Source organism: Neoarius graeffei, chromosome 4 (assembly GCF_027579695.1).
Source record: "Neoarius graeffei isolate fNeoGra1 chromosome 4, fNeoGra1.pri, whole genome shotgun sequence".
Lineage (NCBI taxonomy): Eukaryota > Metazoa > Chordata > Actinopteri > Siluriformes > Ariidae > Neoarius > Neoarius graeffei.
The window spans coordinates 22,875,767-22,896,185 of record NC_083572.1 but is presented as its reverse complement, the minus strand read 5'-3'; the positions used below and the strand labels follow the sequence as shown (position 1 = coordinate 22,896,185).

General features: G+C 41.0%; 1 protein-coding gene across 1 annotated transcript; it reads right to left on the bottom strand.

Moving 5' to 3' along the window:
* Nucleotides 1-1,048: 1,048 nt before the first annotated feature.
* On the bottom strand, nt 1,049-19,308 carry si:ch73-193c12.2 (zinc finger CCCH domain-containing protein 13). Its single transcript, XM_060918181.1, has 4 exons — nt 19,201-19,308; nt 18,862-18,955; nt 18,690-18,777; nt 1,049-1,681 (listed from the first exon to the last, which is right to left on the bottom strand). The coding sequence occupies exons 1-4, from the start codon at nt 19,253-19,255 to the stop codon at nt 1,109-1,111; spliced, it is 810 nt and encodes a 269-aa protein (XP_060774164.1). The 5' UTR covers nt 19,256-19,308; the 3' UTR covers nt 1,049-1,108.
* Nucleotides 19,309-20,419: the final 1,111 nt, after the last annotated feature.

Sequence of the window (20,419 nt, the reverse complement as noted above, 5' to 3'; positions counted from 1 at the left end):
AAATATATTTGCAGTAATACTATAAATATATAGTATTATAAATATAAAAAATGTATTCCATCATGAGTAGTTTTCTAGACTCCATACATGCACTAAGCATTAGATTTATATTTAAAAAAAATAAACCCACACCACACCTGCACTGACTTGAATGGACAGAAAAGGCTACACTAAATTTGTAAACACACAGGACCTGTAACAAACAATTCAACTAAATATCCATCCAAGTGTAAGCAAAAGGATTAGTATTACTTCAGAATCATCAGCTATATCAAGTTTTTCTATTAAAACACATGAAATTTATTTCACATTTGGTTTACTAACAGAAACTGGTCTTATCCTACCAGCAAGTTGTGTACAAGCCCAAAAAAGGTAAATCTGGGGTGTAGATACATATTCTAAAAATCAAACTGTTATACATCAGATAATGCAACCAACCACAGTAGGTTAAGCTGACAAGGTGCCTGTGCAGAAAGAGATGATCACTGTCAATGAGTGCAAATATTCAGTGTTTTATATGACTACTATTTTTCCTGTCAGTAATCTTGCTGCTAATTGCTGAGCTTGTGCAAAAATAAAGATGTATAATCCAACCTTTAAAAGAGAACTAAGGCCTCTCCCCCCAGAAACAATGCTGGGACACACAGGAACACTAACAATTTATCAGGAAAAGTGTCACAATTGTTCATATGATCAGAGAATAAAGTTCTCCAGACTCCCCCAACACCACACATCAGCTACACATACCCTTTCTTTCTTAAGAATTTATTTTCCATGAGATCGGATTTTGCAGGCCAGTCCTGCTCCATGATGCTCAAACAAACCTGGCCAGACTTGGGCAAATTTAGCCAGATAACAGATTTGGCCCCTCCAGCTGCCATCTTGGACAAGATTGTACAGCGATGTGCTGCCATTGGAGGACGTAACCTTTTATCCAGGGAGCTTAAAGATGCATTAAGAGCCTGTAGATGGTTGAATTGTTAGCTTACTTGCCAAATTATTTTGTGTACCAAAAGACTCCAGTTAAGAGAGGCAAACAACAACGAGATACAAAACTGAGTATGATTTATTTGTAAAAAGGAGAACATTTTTGAGACACCAACATGGTTCAATGTGTGCTGTATTGTTTAGACATGAACGTCTCAAGGAGCTTGAACAGCCGGTCCTCCCTTGCAGCAGCCTCTCTATCCCTCCGCTCCTCTCTTTCTCTGTATTCCTTCTCTCTCCTCTCCTCTCTGGCTTGTAGCTCCCTCTCCCAACGCTCCTGTCTGGAAAGCAAATCATGTTCCCTCCTCTTCTCTCGCTCCAGAGCCTGCCGCTCTCTCTCCTCCTCTCGCTCAGCCGCCCGCCTCTCCCTCTCTTCTTCTCTGTCAGCTGCCCGCCTCTCCCGCTCCTCCTCCCTCTCTGCAGCACGCCTCTCACGCTCTTCCTGCCTCCTCTCAAGCTCCTGCAGGGCAGCTAGCCAGTACTGCTCCTTCCTCTTCTTTGCAGGGGGAGCATCCTGACCAGATGAGGACACAGGGACAGGGAAAGGGCTGGACGAGCTTGACGAGTTAGATAAATTGGACAGAAGTGAGTGAGCCACAGTGAGTTCACCACTCAGAGCCTGATCCATCACAGCGTACCACTTCCAAGGAGCCACTAGTGGGTCACCTCCCATCATACTGAGGCTCTTGATATCCTGCACAACAGCAAGCAAGAAATTATGGTATTAGTGCAATCACGAGTGAATACCCCAAAAAAAAAAAAAAAAAAAGGGTGTGTACACTTAAGAAAAACCTGAGACCACAAATAATTTCAAAACTTTTCCCACCTTTAATGTGATCTATAACCTGCACAATTCAATTGAAAACCAAACAAATCTGTTAGGAAGGAAGAACATAAATTAAAAAAAAAAAAAAAACAACATGCTGGTTGCATAAGTGTGCACACCCTTAAACTAATACTTTGTTGAAGCACCTTTTGATTTAAAAATTACAGCATTCAGTCTTTTTGGGTACACAACTGCCATCAATTAAAATGACTGATCAACCTCAAATAAAGTTCAGCTGTCATAGTAGGATTTTCCTGACATTTACTCAGTTGCATCCTCCAGCAAAAGTCAGGGTTCACGGAGAGCTTACAAAGCACCAAAGGGATCTCACTGTTGAAAGGTATCAGTCAGGAGAAGGGTACAAGAAAATTTCCACGGCATATACCATGGAGCACAGTGAAGACAGTCATGAAGAAGTGGAGAAAATATGGGACAGTGACATTACCGAGAACTGGACATCCCTCCAAAATTGATGAAAAGACAAGACAAAAACTGGTCAGGGAGGCTGCCAAGAGGCCTACAGCGACACTGAAGCTGCAGAAATTTCTGGCAAGTACTACATGTCTGGGGTAGGGTCGCAAGACAGAAGCCTTTTCTTATAAAGAAAAACATCCAGGCCTGGCTAAATTTTGAGGAAAAAAAAAAAAAACAGCACCACACGCAGACCCCAGTAAATAGCCCTATTCCACAACTGTAGTAATTATGTTATGTGAAGAGCCGCTCAACTAAGTAAAGAACATCATCCATCATTACTTTAAGACATGAAGTGACTTAATTAAAACATGTATCCAAATTTTTGACTGGTACTCTACATCAGCAACGCTATTGTTTAATAATTACTGTATTCGTCGAAGATGAAGTGAATATAACAAAAGATGAAGTTGACATTCACCGGGCCTGAAGCAAATAATTGTTTGGTACAAATACATCTGTGATTAAAAAAAAATAAATTACAAAAAAAAATTCACTTCAAACATCAAAAGTGGCATGCAAATATAATGCTCAACTATTCCACCTTACCTTTGAATAGTATTTAGACCAAACTTCTTAGCATCTTTAGTGCTTTTAGGAACAGCATTTTATTTCATTATTTGCAATTCTTCCTCACTTACAGTGATGAAGTAATTGGTCACCATTTTGCCAAGTCGCTGGAGGTGATCAAAAAGTCTGAATTTCAATTCAAAGCAAAGAACTATCAATTAGTAAAGACATCTCTGACAATATTGTCCTTTTATATTTGAGATGTGGCAGCAAATCAGTGAATACTACCAACTCAATGAAGTCTCTCCCTCTGGTTAGACATACATTGACCAGGCTTGCCTCTGCAGCTACAGAAGAGTGACTTACTTTCATGCTTAGAGGTGATATTAAATTCAAATAAATTCCCACTGAAAATCACAGTGGCATGGTGGTTACACAGTCACCTTGCAGCAAAAAGGTTCTGGGTTCGAGCCCACTGGCCAACAGGGGCCCTTCTGTGTGGAGTTTGCATGTTCTTCCCCTGTCTGCGTGGGTTTCCTCCAGGTGCTCAGGTTTCTCCCCCCCCAGTCCAAAGATATGCATGTTAGGTTAATTGGTGGCTCTAAATGGACCATAGGCATGAATAGTTGTTTGTCTCTATGGGTCAGCCCTGCGATGTGGCGGCGACTTGTCCAGGGTGTACCCCACCTCTTGGCCATAGTCAGCTGGGATAGGCTCCAGATCACAAAATCTCTATGGACATTAGTCTTATCCCCCACCACCACCAGCTGCTGTTAAATGCAGAGACTTTTCATAGTCTTAGGTCTCTTCATCCCATCCCCTTTACCCAGGTCAAGTGAAAATGCAGTGCTTAACAACAGTTCTCCCAAATGAAGCCATCCCTCTCAAGACCAGAAGTGGCTCTTCCAAGTGCTCTGCTCCCTGGTACACAGATGAACTGCACTCCTTAAAAGACAGCTATCTGGCACCTGTAACATCAATACAAAAAGACGAGGCTTGTGATTCATGCCCAGATGTATGAATAGCACTTTGCTTCCTACAGACAAGCCACGAAACCTGTTCACTCCCATTACGACCCTTTCACACATTATTTAAAGCAATTCAAACAAACTCCAATCTCCTCCACATTCAGCCTCTTGCAGTGTTCAGTTACCCGTCTGCTCGGGTCATGTCTCCCCAAACAATTTTATGCACTTTATATAAACATTTGCTAAGAGAAGCAAATCAGTGACGTTATCAGCAACTAGCTTCAGTTAAGAAAATGTTACAACACTGATCTCACTTATTTCATCAGTGATCAACCCCCCCCATCAACCCTCTCGTCTCCCCCCCCCCCAACAACCCTCTCGTTCTCCTCATCTCCCCCGCCAATCAACCGTCGTGTCCTCCTCTCCCCCCCCCGCCCCATCAACCGTCGTGTCCATGGAAAGTCCATGAGGCTTCTGAACACAGTTAAGTTTCAACTGACATTTGTGGATGTAACTCTGTCCTGTAGTGCTTGACAAAAGTTTTCCAAAAATAATCCCGAGCCCATGTGGTTCTCAGTTACACAATTTTTGATGCAGTACTATGAGGGATCAGAGATTAGGAACGTTCAGGTTAGGCTTGTGCCCTTGCACTTTTTATGTACCAAAATTCCTCCAGAGTCCTTGCATAAATAATTTCACATTTACAAATACATTCCTTTCTTTGACACTGCATGCCCTGCACCAGAAACACTACGACATTTATTATGGTGTGACTGCTGGGTGCCTGGTGGACAGCAGTGAACCAGCACTTTCACTTTACTTCATTACTATATAGTTATGATCCAATATCAATCTTGATGTCACAGAAACTTCAACACGACTTGGGACTTGCACTAGGACAACGAACCCATAACACACATCAGAGCTGGCTGTGGAGGATAAAGCAGGCCAACATTAAGCTTAAAACAAATCCTGACTTCGACCCTGTTGGAAATATATGGACCGTGCTTATCAGTCAAGTCCAGGAAAGGGGGTATGAAGTTATCTTCCAAGTGTACAGCTTTCTAAACAAGCAGCTTTTTACACTCATTAGGTGGAACAGGGGAGTGCTTGAAGGTAGTGGACAATACCAATTTACTGTCACTACATCAAGAACATCTCAACAAGTCAGAACATCAAGCAATAAATCAATTTCTTGACAAGAATCCTGCATTCGCCATATGTATAATTACAGTATCATAGCTTTCATTTCCAATTCATACATTCCCCAGTTGACATGAAAGGTATGCCTACATAAATACAGGGCTTCCCTGAGAAAAACTAGAAAACATAACCCCCACCCAAGCGTAGTGAGGTGCAAAGAGGAGGAAAATAAGGGTTCATTTTGTGGCTTCTGTTGACGTCTCAAGCAGATTTTTACCAGTTCAACATGTTGGGGGGGGCTATATTTTACTTACTTTACTGAATTCCCACCCTAAAATCAGAAAATAACCAATTTAAAAAGAAGTCAATACAATACCTGCTTGCATCGTACTGTTCCAAAGACGACTGCAGTTTATTTCACATCAGACAATATGGCACAAGTTGTTCAAAATATTGATCATTAAATTTTAGCAATGGTGCGGAAATCGAGACGACTGCAGTCAATACAATCTCTGAAATGATTCAAAAACTTTTTATACCAGCAAATCATTACAATCAAAATCTGAAACACGCAGACATCACAGATCCATATAATTTACCCACAAATGTATTTATTTATTCTGCACCTCTCTGTGTGTGTGTGTGTGTGTGTGTGAGAGAGTGAGAGTGTGAGAGAGACTGCATGCACGTGCATGTTCATTGCTTCAGATGGGTTAAATGCAGAGGAATCTTCCTGTGCTCAAGGTTACATTAGACCAAAAAAAAAAAAAAGGGGGGGGGGGGGGGGGGTGTTCTTAATTTACCCACCAATAATATTATTACACTTGAAAAATGTTCGACAAACCAGCTACCGGATTTGGGACACTGACATCCTGAACTATTTGGGACTTCTAAATCCACTGGAGATGCTAAAGGCAAACAAAGTACAGATGCCTACCAATAGGCAGGTTTCATGCGTGCTGGAATGTTATAGGAAATTCCTGATAAAGAAAAATACCTCATTATAAAAGGTAAGCTCAAATGCGGACTTAACAATGCCAAAGCTTGCATATTTTATGGTGTTTAGTCTTATCTACATTATCAGTACATAAACATGCTGCTAGTTGAGACAAGCATCAAGTCTAATTAAAGCCGCTAGCGGCCTTGACGGGCCCTCGCATGTGTGGTTCCGCAACCCAGGACATTCCGCCACCCAACAAAACAGTCACATGTCATATATTCATCAAATGCCTGACTGCTTGATGGATATGAGAGAGACAGACAAAGACTGTGTGTGTGTGTGTGCATTTCTATGGTGTGAAAATGTACATTTATATATGTAGAAAACTATACACGCGTCTCCTCCTCATCTCTATCTCACACTGTAATCTTAAGTCATCTTAGCTTTCCTGTGTCTGCAGTGTGTGTACATGCAGAGTTTTCATATGTCTGCAACAAAATGCACCATGATGGCAGGTCACTAATATATAGATTTAGGCACTGCCTAAAAGCAGGGCTGCCACTTTCTTGGAATTTTCTTATATCATAGCCAGTCTCTTTTGCTTTATTTCTTTACTGGCTAGCACTGGCCACTAGGCGGTGTATGACTGGTAATTACTAACACTGGCCACTAGGCGGTGTGTGTCCTCATTACCTGTAGCCGCTTTATCCTGTTCTACAGGGTCGCAGGCAAGCTGGAGCCTATTCCAGCTGACTACAGGCGAAAGGTGGGGTACACCCTGGACAAGTCGCCAGGTCATCACAGGGCTGACACAGACAACCATTCACACTCACATTCACACCTACGGTCAATTTAGAGTCACCAGTTAAGCTAACCTGCATGTCTTTGGACTGTGGGGGAAACTGGAGCACCCGGAGGAAACCCACACGGACACGGGGAGAACATGCAAACTCCGCACAGAAAGGCCCTCGCCGGCCACAGGGCTCGAACCTGGACCTTCTTGCTGTGAGGCGACAGCGCTAACCACTAGCTACACCACTGTGCCGCCTAGGCGGTGTGTACGACTGGTAATTGCTAACACTGGCCACTAGGCGGCGTGTGTACATGACTGGTAATTGCTAACACTGGCCACTGGCAGTGTGTACGACTGGTAATTGTTAACACTGGCCACTAGGTGGTGTGTACGACTGGTAATTACCAACACTGGCCACTAGGCGTGGTGAATGACTGGTAGTTACCAACACTGACCACTAGGCGGTGTGTGTGACTGGTAGTTACCAACACTGGCCACTAGGCGGTGTGTGTCTCATCTCATTATCTCTAGCCGCTTTATCCTTCTACAGGGTCGCAGGCAAGCTGGAGCCTATCCCAGCTGACTACGGGCGAAAGGCGGGGTACACCCTGGACAAGTCGCCAGGTCATCACAGGGCTGACACATAGACACAGACAACCATTCACACTCACATTCACACCTACGGTCAATTTAGAGTCACCAGTTAACCTAACCTGCATGTCTTTGGACTGTGGGGGAAACCGGAGCAGCGGTGTGTGTATGACTGGTAATTAACACTAACCACTAGGTGTATGGCTGGTGGTACACGCACAAGCCACAAAAAAAAAAACCTCGATGGGTTTACCATTTTTTCTTAGGTATGGTGCTCTGCTCGGAGCTCCGCTACGAGTGTGATGGTGGTGCTATGTCAGGCATGTCATAGATCAATCCCATGGGTTTCCCCCCCAAAGCGTTTTAGCGTATCGGGCCCGATACACTTGCTGTGCCTGCTGATACGCTTAGTCGCTTTAATTAAAAATCCGATACGCTTAGATTTATACCGATACGTTAAAATTTCCTACCGACAAGCAAATAGCAGAACCATTTACATACTAATTGATATTTGTGTTAAACAAGCGGTCTTTTTTCCCCCAATGTTTGTGTTGATTCTGTCAAAGTAATATGTCCGCGTGGTATGATGTAAACAAACTAATCTTTGATATTTTTTTTGATATTTTGATATTTTTATTGATATTTGTGTTAAACAAGCGGTCTTTTTTCCCCAATGTTTGTGTTGATTCTGTCAAAGTAATATGTCCGCGTGGTATGATGTAAACAAACTAATCTTTTGGCCATGTCAAGATCACGTGTTCAAACCGTCCAATAAAAATATCGAAAGAAAACATCAAACATCCCGGAAGTTTCTGATTCAATATAAGCGATCTCATTGGCTGCCGATGTTGTCCCCCACCAGACGGACAAAGTCGACTGACTTTAATAAGCTAGGAGAAGACTCGCTGGACAATTTGATCCACATCAGCATGGATGACAGCGAGACAGACTATGAGAGGGTTGCCCAACATTGGGCCAAGCAAAAGCCAAGGAGAATTGATCTGCTTTAAAGGAGTAGAAAACTTGATTCATTAGTGTGTGTTTGCAGAAAGATTATGTACTTATAAACACGCTCACGAAGTGAAGTTGTCCAAATGTGTCAAATATAGCATAATTTCAAATAATAATCATAAGCATTTTTGGCAGTGTGATGTCCCTGGGATCCATTTAACAAAAGAAGGCTCCAGATTATTCTTTTGTTAAAGGGTCACAGTGACATCATGAATCTCATGAACCGTCTAGGAGGAGCATGTTAAAATTCATCACGTGTCAAAACACACATTCAAAACCCTATTCTTTCCTTGGCCAGTTGGTGGCGCTATACCAGACAGGCATATTGGGCATCTAGATGTCATAATAATCACATTCTCTAATAACCTGAAAGGTTTCAGCCAAATCATTAAATGTATTTTGACTTCATGACACATTTCCTGTTTATGTAGGGAGTCTTAAAATTCATAATATTGCCATTTCAACATATTACAACATATCAAAAATCCCTTCGCAATTCAGCATCAGCAATATCTTGGCATCATGTTTGCCAAGTTTGACATGAATCTGATGAACCGTCTGGGAGGAGTATGTTAAAAATGACCATGTGTCCAAGGACTCCATGACATTCGGGGGTGCTATGAAGTCCCTGGGCCAGGCCCGGGGCCAAACGTCTGTGGCTGAGAAGCGGTTACAATGACTGATGTGTGTATCAAATTTCATGAGTTTTCATGCATGGGAAATGCCTCAAAAAAAAAAAAGCCAAGCGTGACAGAAAAATAAGAAGAAAATAATCCTTCGAGAAACAATAGGGTCCTCGGGCCCTAATAAAATAGATCACATCCAAAGCCCACATCCAGATATCCACAGTTGCGATGTTGTCATGTAAAAGTGACTATGATGCTCTGAACTTGTCATTCTGTTCATTTTTGCTTTGTTGTTCAACATAATCTAACAGATTTGCCAAGGCAATCAGGAAAAAAAAAATTCAAGTAGGAGCCCTGTGAACCTGCATTTTTGTGCTTTTAAAGAAAAAAAAAATACATTAAAAAAATAATAAATTTAAAAATGTTATACATTTCTGCATTAATGCACTCCCTGATAGAAGTCTGTCATTAACATTACTGTCATTAACATTATTTATTTTCATTTATGTTCATAATGCAATTACAAGAAACAAACAGTAACAAAAACACACAAATAGGCAGCCATACAGAACCATCACAGCCCTCCCCCATTACATATTAACTGATATACTGACAATATACACAATGCCCTGCACCCCCTCTAGGACTTTAAACCAATACTGTAATCAAAATACATCCATGCTTGGCTATTTTTTACTTGGGACATTCTACACCCTTCCAATCATAAGTCCAAAGGCAGCAGTCTCTGAAGCCATTCCTTAACTTCTGGTCTATGTGGGCTCTTCCATTTACGCAGAATAATTCTGGCAGCTACAATAAGACCTGTTATCATTATCCTAACTTCAGCTTTTGTAAGGCCCTTAAGCATAAAAGACTTATCCCCTAACAGGCACATTTGTGGGGACTCCGGTAAAGGTTGGACTGAGCCAGCCCTCAAACTTTTGCAAAACTGCCTTCCAAAAGGGCATTATCAAGGGGCAATCCCATAATGCATGGAGAAGTGTCCCCACTTCCTTATTACACTTCCAGCATTTATTATCCTGGGTAACCCCATTCTAAACAACTTAGGTGTATAATAAGTATGTACAATTTTGTAGTGAATGAATTTATTTCTAGCATCCCTTGTAGCCCTTCCCACATTTGAAATAATGTCTTGCCATATGTCCTCATCAATATCCTCATCAAAAACTCTTTTTGCCATATTACCCTTAAGTTCTCACAGTTTGCTTTGGATGCTTGACATTTTCTTATAAAATACAGAGGCAGAGTGTAATACATGCGGAGAATTAAGGAACTCCTGTACCACATTTTCTTTTCCATTTTCTCTCCTCAAACCAAACAGACCCCACAGTACTTCTCAACTGTAGATACCTCCAAAAATCCCCTTTGTCAATTAAATTGAACCGTTCTTTAAAGATCCTCAAAAGACAAATGACTGATCTCTATACAGATCTTGAACAGTGCGTAAGCATTTCGCCAGCCATGTTTGCCATAGGAATACCTTCAAATGCTATATTATATAATTCCACATTTGGGAGTGCTAAACCAACAATATCTCGTGAGGCAAAAAGTTTCTTTAGCTTAATTCTGGGTTTTTTCCCCCCATTCCATAAAAACTGTGATTAACTTGTTATATTGCTTAAACATTACATCAGGAATAACCACTGGTATAAATCATAGAGATGTAGTTAAATTGTGTGGAAACAACCATTTTAATTATATTAATTTTCCCCCACAAGGCAAGGTTTATCAACCTCCATTTGTCCAAATTCATCTTAATCTTCTTAATTAAAGGGGACATTAGTATCAATTATATTTCTTAAATCTGGGCACAATCTAATACCAAAATATTTCAGTGACAAGGTTGGACAGGATAAGGAACAAGCACATCAGAGGGACAGCGCATGTGGAGAGCTTGGGAATTAAGCTTTTCTCTGTTTATCTGTAATGATGCTGCTGGAATCTTAATTTCCCTGAGGGAACCCTCCCAAAGGGATCAATAAAGTTTTATCTAATCGAATCTAAAAGGGAGAGGAGACTGAGATGGTATGGGCACATCCTGAGAAAAGATGCAGAGCATGTTGGAAGGAGAATGTTGAGGATGGAGCCGCCAGGCACACGAAAACAAGGAAGGCCAAAGAGGAGATACATGGATGTGGTGAGAGAGGACATGAAAGTGGCAGGTGTGGTAGAGTAGGATGCGGAAGACAGGGAGCAATGGAGACGAAAGATCTGCTGTGGTGACCCCTAATTGGGAGCAGCCAAAAGATGATCTATTATTTCATGGCATTATGTGCAAGTAGATTTGGTTGTACTTTGGGGTCAAGAGCTTTGCTGGCAAAGCTCAACAGGTTTAGAATGAGTAGGTTGTTAGAGATGAAAGTGGAGCAAAGAAAAAAAAACCCTGAACTTTTGAAAGTCAAACTAAGGATTGGGGAGGGGGGGGGGGTCCTCAACGTCCCCCGAGAATATTTTAATAACACGCAAAACCCTGCATTCTAGTGCATTTTAGTACTTATTTTCACTAAAACAAGTTATAAAAACTTAAGCTTTTTTCTTTCATGTACATTAAATTAACATGTCAAAAATATCAAATTTAATTCCCCTAGTTAAGGAGTAATTTTCAGGCGTGCATTTAGAAAACGCGGTGATTTTCCTGGCTACACAGTTCATTACTTTGAAAAAAAATCAGACAGTTGAAGGTAAACTCAGCAAAATCCCAAAACAGTACTGTTAAAAAGTAAAAGTGTGTTAGAGTTTCTAAAGCTTTCAGGTTTCAATGTTGGGGACATTGAGCCTCGTTTATCCATCTTTTAGTAGAGTTATGCGTTTGCACAAGCTAAAGTGAACTAAAAATTTCCAATTCATATTTATGCGAGTTGAAGCCAATTGTTTACATTAGTTCATATTGTCTGTAAATTTAAACACACCAACGAATACCAAATTTCTCATAAAAATCAGGGGCGTAGGGTGTGTGTGTGTGTGTGTGTGTGTGTCACACACTGACTGGCAGCCTAAGTACATTACGTAACAAAAAATAATTACCATTGCTAGTTTTAGGTAGCTTAGAAACCGGCTCTTCCATTATTGCTGTTTCTTCCACATTTTCTTGATGTGTTCTAGAAACGGCACTAAAACTTAGCTTTGAAACCACAAAATGCAACTTTGATGGAAAAAAAATATATAATAAATTGCTTACCTCTCTTCACGTTGAAAGGAGGAAAGTTTTGCTTGTTTTGACATGGTGAATTAATAACAAGAGAAAATACTCGTAACTCGCAACTAAAGAGACTGCAGCTACACTGGCAGCTTGAACATGCTTTCTAGTGCAATTGTGTTGCGCTTGCACAGAACGGTGTCAGTCCTGAGCGCCTTAGCAAGTGCACATGAAGGCGCGCCTTGGGCGCGCACGCCTAACGAGCTCCGGCACGCACTCCGTTAAAGAACACCTGTCTTTAATCAATGAACTATGTTTGGACTATTTAAGGACCGCGCCCATGCAAGGACGATGCGAAGTATTACGCCACGTCTAGGAACGCAAAAAATCCGAAAAATAAATTTCTCCATTCGGAAAACCGGAGATTTACAAGAGTTTTGTCAAATATCCGGATTTCCAGAAGACTTATCCCTGAGATCATGTATTTAGATAAATATCTTCGAATGTTTTAAATCATACAAGCATGATAAACGTTTTAACAAACTTTATACTTCATGTGCCCACTGCCAAATATTACAGATTTTAAATTACCTAAATTAGATGAAAGATAGAACTTGTCACCTTACTCTGGAATTGGAGGGCTGAGCACCCACTTCCGCATTCAAAAACGACTATTCACATGTCCTGTGTCCAAAATCGCTCCCTACTCACTATATAGTAAGGACACCATTTTGTAGCGCTGTCCAAAACGATAGTGAGGATTATTACACCCTATATAGCACACTCAAAGTATCCCACAATACATCACGAAAAGTAGTGTACAACCGATGGCCACTAACCAAGCAATATATCCCATCATGCATTGCAGTCACACTGAATCAAATTAAAAAAAATCTAATTTGATTTAATAAAAAGGCAGCAGCTGAAAGATGCAGGTACTTTGTACTGATTAATGTGGGAAATACGCTCAGTATAATATGTATATCACAAAAATACATGCATGTATTTATTATTTTGAAAACCCACCAGCCGGCTGATCGACACGTTTTAATTGTGCAACAGTAATGACGTAAATACCAGTGCGAAGGACTTGTGTCCGAAAGCATTTTTTTTTTTCATTTTACCAACAAGTTCACTATATAGTCCTCTATATATAGAGTATATAGGGAATAGTGAACGAGTGAGTGATTTCAGACACAGGGTTGGTAACAGCATGATAATCACTTTCACTCTTTCGGTTTCAATTAGTTTCCCTTTTGCGGTGGGAACACCCACCATAAACAGGACTGTGACAGAGTTTGGACCATTTGGAGGTAAAACTTGTTGCGAGAAGGCACACAAATTTTATGCACTTCGGATGATTCAGGACAGCGATTCAATTTCAGGACAGCAATTCAGTTCAATCTTGAGAACTGCGGCACTGATGATGAATGGTGCTGGGTTTTTTGTTTTGTTTTTAACTTCGACTCAATCCAGGCAAAGATCAGCTTGAGTAAGTGTAAATATTTCTTCGATTTCTTATGAGCAGCTCGGGTGATCATGTTATCTTAGACTGGTGTTTGCAACACAGGGTCAGTGACCAGTCCACTACAGCCCAGCCAATCGGACAAACCAACGACTGTGTGTAGGTATCATGCCGCCATTCTGTGTCTAAGGACAACTACCAGTCCTCTTCCATGTGACCTACGTCACGCGTGGGCGGGATCATCTACGTCAGTCCGCCATGCGCGCATAAGTCCAAGCGGAAGCGCCGCCATTTTGTCTCTCATGTCCGGATTCCCAGGAATCTAGACGCACAGAAGAGATGCTCTCCACCAAAAAGACGTCTTTTTCTTTCTTTCTTGCAAGATCCATCACTCAGTGCGATTTTCTTTCTTACCCTTGGCCAAGGTAAACTCTAGAATAGCGCGATCTTTAAACTCAACCTGAGTTACAACCGGTTTATTCGTATTAGAAGTGACGTCATGACTGCAGCCCAGGCAGTTAAAAGTTGAGAAGCGATTGAATCCTTTTTAACTCACAAGCGCTGTGCACCTTATTCTGATCAGAGACTTTTCCTCTCGAACGCTGAGGTTCGGACCAAGAATCCTCTGCTTTCCACGGGAACCATCCAAGTGCTCCGCTGGACCCGAAAGTTTTCTACGCCTCCATCGCGAGCGGCTCACGTGCTCCAACGGCGAGGCCCGGAACTACACCAGCAAACATCTTCATATCTTGCTAAAGGAAGGATTAAGTAAGATTTTGGCATTTGGGCATAATTAAGATAGTCTTAGGAATTTGCTTTTATTTGAAATGGTGTGAATTTAAACCCAGGTTTATTCATTACACTGTTAGACACGCAGCGTGTTGAATTGTTCTGTTCTATGTTCTCTCAATTGTTTTAATAGGTTGTGCATGCTTTTCTCTCTAACACTTTAATTTACTTATCATACATTTTGACCTTATCAAGGTTTCAGTGAGTTTGGTAATGTTATGAGTGTGGAATCTTTTTGTTACTGAGAAAACACATGCTCAACAGGCCTGACCAGGCCTGATACACTTTAGACAGCTTCCCTTTGTCTTTAGCAACACGTGCTCAGTAGGCCTCACCAGGCCTAACAAACACACTTTAGCTAGGCCATAGGGCCTTTCACAAACACACACTAGCAACACAAGGCTAATCTAGGCCTCCACCACGTGTAGTTAGCTACACGAGGCTAAACACATGGTCAAGTGCTTCCCACACACACAAGCACACATTAGCAACAGAGCTAATCCTTTGTCTATTTAGATAACATTCCTTTGTTTTAGCTAGCAACAAGCTAGGCCATACACACACACACACCACACAAACACATACATATATACACACCTCACTGCTTGTATATATTGATTATTATTTTTATCTTTGTATAATAAATTCATTTATTAAACAAATTGTTTATTTGTGTGAACAATATCTGAAGTCCCCAATCTCTCAAAGAATTCAAAAAAGGTGCATACAAGTTATGTAATAGGGTAAGTGATCGTAATAATTTGGAAATGTACCATAATTTAGCTGTTTGGTAATTTATTATTAAGCACCAGGATTAATGGTATGATTCACTAAATGATTCATTGAACGATTCACTATATGATTCACTAAATCAGGGGTGTCAAACCTGATCCATAAAGGGCCTTGTGGCTGCAGGTTTTCATTCCAGCCATGCAGCAGCACACCTGACTTGGCTCATTCAATCAACTGAGCTGTCTTCACACAGTCAAATACTTGCAGCCACACCCACCCTTGATTAAAGGGTGGGTGTCTCAGTTGATTGAATAAGCCAAATCAGGGTGCTGCTGCATGGCTGGAATGAAAACCTGCAGCCACACGGCCCTTTATGGATCAGGTTTGACACCCCTGCACTAAATGATTCATTGAACAATTCACTGAATGATTCACTTCAAATGAGTGATTCTATGGTATGATTCAATTCAAATGAGTCAAAGTAAGCGATTCAATGGGATTGATTCATTTTAATTATTAACCTTTAAAATTTAATGAGACTGATTTAATGAGATTGATCACTTAATATCAATAATTAACTGATTGCACCCACATGTGCATCACTGCCGGAACAGCCCATGAAGGAGGCAACATGTTGCTGACCATGCCTGACTGGCAGAGCAGTGACTTAAAATGTGCGAGTACTAACAAGAGCTTGTGATGAACATTACATGACAGAACCACTGGTATCATACATGATCTTTTGAAACAGCTAGCAATTAAAATTCACTACAGGTACACTTTTAAGGCATTTTGACTCACCAAAATTGGTAAGCTTCTTATAAGAGCAGGACGTCCGAAACGACAAGGAGTTTTCCCTGAAAGCAGTGTCTCATGGATTCAAACTGAACTCTTTTCTTTCTCTCCCCTCGTCCCAAACCTACTAAGAGCAAAACTGTTACCACTTAACTGTTATTTTTCCAGGGCTGCACATGAATTCTCTGTATATATTTATGACAGTTAAGTACCTACTACCAGACCGTAACTCATACTTTCTAGGAGTATGCGAGCAAGTAATAAGGACAATTCAGACACACTAAGACACACTATATTACCTGTCCTCTGACCTGGATGTTCACAGCTGACATATGCAGCGAGCTTTTAAAAAAAAAAAATCTGCGACAGCAGAAATGTTTACAGTTCGTCATACATCTATACAGTACTGCAACAACCAGTTTCACTAGACAGGCCTCATCTTTCTAGTTTTCCCAGGGTAATTCTTTTCCTTCAGTTATTCTGAGGCTCCAGTGGAATTATGGGATAGTGCAATGTAGCTAGGTGTGGTACAACCGCATACTACGGATGTAGTAGATTATCCGGGTACTGGTCTGTTACTATTAAAATGCCTACTGAGTATTTGAATACTCTTACATAGTTTTTTTTTTTTTTTAAACTAATAATATGGAAGTATGCATATTCAGGTGCAGCCCAAGTCTTTTTGTCGTTTTTGAACAGAACACTAGTGCTTCACATCACTTAAAAACAAGATAGAACAATAAGTCATAGAATTGCTATGGTCAGAGCATTGCATCACACTCCACTGCTGCCCCTTTGTCCCCCCAACATGACCTCTGCCTTAGGCCCTGTCCACACGGCAACGGATTCAGGTGACTCCAATACAATTGCTTATCGTTTAGGCCTGGCGTCCACACGGCACCGGCGTTTTGGGTGCCCAAAACGCAATCTTTTTGAGAACGGGTTCCAGAGTGGAAAGATCTGGCAACATTGCCGTTGCGAAGTCGTCTGGATGAGTAGAACGGATTTGTTTACGATGACGTCACAACCACATGACTGAGTGCTTCACGCCGGGTAGAAGTGTAACGAACTCGATGCGAGTTGTCAACAAATCCTATAACTTGGTTCATGAAACGCGCTTACAAAATATTTTCACTGTGAATATTTATTGTGTAATGGTGCAAAGTGAGAGAGAGAGAAAGAAAATAGCCCTTAGGGCAGAGTCAATCCCGCCAGCAAAAATAGGGAAAAAAAGGAGCGATCTCACCTCTTCAGATGTTGGTTTAAGTCCTACAATACATTCCTCAAAAAGGGCGTAGAACAACAAATTAATCCATCAACGTGTATCATTCAATTTATTCCGGACCATTAAAGACGCCGCCTTCCGCGTAGAATCATACGTCATCCTCGCCGCCATATTGGATAGGTCAAAGCGGAGAATAAAGCTACCTCATTCATGTGCTGCGTTTAACTGTACCAACAGGTTTACCGTCCAAACGAGATCACATTGGATTACCTTTCACAGGTGAGACTGGAAAAATACTTTTCATTGTATTTGGTCATTATAATGTAATTTTACGAACAGATTTTCCTGACTTTGTGGCTAATATGAAGTCTCGCGCATAATAGTTTATGCGCACGCGTCCTTACTTCTATTGTTCTGATGTCTCCGAAGGGACCGTCTTACAGCGCCCCTAGAGGTGTGGCATGTGTATTGCATCGTTTTCAGCAAGCGTTGCGTTGCCATATGGACCTGATATTTTACTGATTCTTGCCCATTTGGACGCGATATATTTTTAAATAACATCTCGTTGCCGTTGTCGTGTGGATGTAGCCTCAGCCCATGTTTACATTAGACTGTATCAGCGGATCATCAGATTAACGTTTTTAAAACGATTAGTGTGCACACAGCAACACCAATACACGATTTGCGTGCACACAGCAATACCAATACACGGATACGCTCGGCTCCGCAGGCATCCTGCGCTCCAAATCACTCCGCCCTGAACAGCGAGTGCCGTCTGGAGGGTGCTCACTCTGGCCTTGCGCAGCTCACAGAGCACGCGAGTGAAGTGAACAAGCTGTGATTCGGGACTGAGCCGCTGTGTGTGTGAGATCCCAGCGCACATCACTTACCACTTGCAAGTGGAAGGATGGCAAGCCTAAAGACAATCATAACTACACAATGGGTAGTATTTGCATCAGTATTTGCAGTATTTTCATACTTTTATACTCTTTAATGAAAGGTGATACAAGGCGGAAGTCCGCGCCGTTTTTCAGCAGTCGTGTCACATGACCAACGCCAGCGAATCAGGAAGGTGGATGTCACAGTGACGTTGTCCAATGAGACGCCAGCTAGAGCTCAGCACAGCGTATCCACGTATTCTGAATGTTTACACAGCACCGGAGCTGACACGATCTGGATTGAATACGTGGACGCTGGCGGATTCCCGTTTCCCGGCGTTTCCAGGCGGTTTAATGTAAACGGACAGTGCATCCGCAAAGAAAACGAGACAGATACGGTCTAATGTAAACGTAGCCTTAGTGTTGTTGCTTTGGCAATACACATCCATAAATGTGGGGGCAGAACTTCTGAAGGAGCACTGAAGGGAGGGGTGTATTTTTTTGGTAGTTGAGTACAGGTAATCAAGCTCTCTCCAGAATCAGTAACTCCCTCATTAACACTACACTGCAGGGTTTTATGTTTATATGGGCATGGTCAAGGTGGTGTTACATGACTAATATTATATATATATATATATATATATATATATATATATATATATATACACACACACACACACACCTTTGCATGCTTTAATTAAAAAAAAAACGTGGGAGAACACAGGAGGTAAATCACACAACGAATAATATTTAACAGTCAATCCTGATTTAGTTGGCCTTACCTTATATTTCTGTCTTAAGTTCTCCCACTTCTTTTTCACCCATGCTGGCGTCACTCTACCCTCCAGCCGTTTCTCCTTAACAAATAGCCTGCAGAATAAGAGATGCCTCATGTTAAACATTACAGGACACATACAGCATTCAGAGTCCACTCAGTGGCAATGTGAAACTTACTCGAAAGCTCTTAGGGCGGTGTTCTTCTTTCCCGTGAACAAGCTATTATTACTGACGCGCCACATAATCAACTCTGCTGTGTTCGCATCAGTCCCTAAAAACACAACGCACACATTTACAAACGTTTTTTTTTTCAACATTAAAAGCTAAACTCCAAGTCATCTACATTAGTGTCCGGAAACTGTCAAACCCAGCTTGCAAATATGACGCAGTACAGTTTTTTGTTGTTTTTTTTTTATCAACTGCGTGTTTTAATTATTTCAGTAAACCATTACAGCAAATAACTAAGCCGAATATTTCTGGGCAACACCTCTATGACTGAAAAAACAAACAACTTACATTTAAAAGCTGTAATAGAGCCAACCTCTAACGTTAGGCCTACTCCACTCTCCATTTTATTGTTGTTTTGTTGCCGTTTTCTTCGTTTTCCTCTTCATTCAGCAGAAAGTACGAGCACGCTCTCGCCCCCTGCCGGAAAAGAGGTGTCACTCCAAAAAAGCTGCGCAAAATTATATTTATTTTATTTATAATCCAGCACAAGAGCAGTAAGTGTATTTTTTGACAGGTACTGTACAATACAGCTTTTCTTCCCTCCACTTCAGTGCTATGGGCTAGTTCTCAGTTCCTCGTTATAACAATTCAGAATGTGGAAAGGTTCAAGAGTATGGAATCCCATTTAAGTTAATTTAAATAAATAAGCCTATGAAATAATTTTTGAAATAAATAAATGAAAATAAACAAACTGCAAATATAAAATGTAAATGAGTCAATATAGTTCATTAAATAAATATTTTTTCTTTCAAAATGGCGTTTTTCAAAGGAGTACTTTTATTTATTTCAGAGGACTTATTTCATAATTCCTTATTTATTTCAGGCGATTTTTATTTTTCTAATACCACATTTATCTTTATTTCTATTTAGCTCTTTTTATTTCCACATGTAATAGATGGATGCTGGATTTTACGGAAGCGTATTAGGGCCACTTGGAGAAAATATTTTTTTCTAAATTCCGAGATTAAAAGTCGGAAATTTCAAGAAAAAACTCGAAATTCCGAGATTAAAAGTCGAAATCTTCGAGATTAAAAGTCGAAATCTTCGAGATTAAAAGTCGAAATTTTCGAGAAAAAAAGTCGAAATTTTCGAGATTAAAAGTCGAAATCTTCGAGATTAAAAGTCGAAATCTTCCGAGATTAAAAGTCGAAATTTTCGAGAAAAAAAGTCGAAATTATGACATACAAAGAACGCATGCTCTAACTGCTGCCATGGCAACGAATGGCCACCGGTAAGGGAAGTCGTGGAAAGTGGCTGCTAACCGGCCTGGCACTGAACATGTGAACTTAGCGACGTTGACTCTGAATGCAAGACACAAGGGATGCAGTTGAAAGGTAAGATTATCATTCTGTTCTGTTTGATGTTACATTGCGGATATGGTTAAGGGTACGCAATATCAATTAGGATCAGAAGTGACACTTACTACCATGCAGGCTGCATGCTACAACCACAAGGCGTACTGCTAGTTTAGAAACCTGGACATGACACTACCCTTAGTAGCCGATCA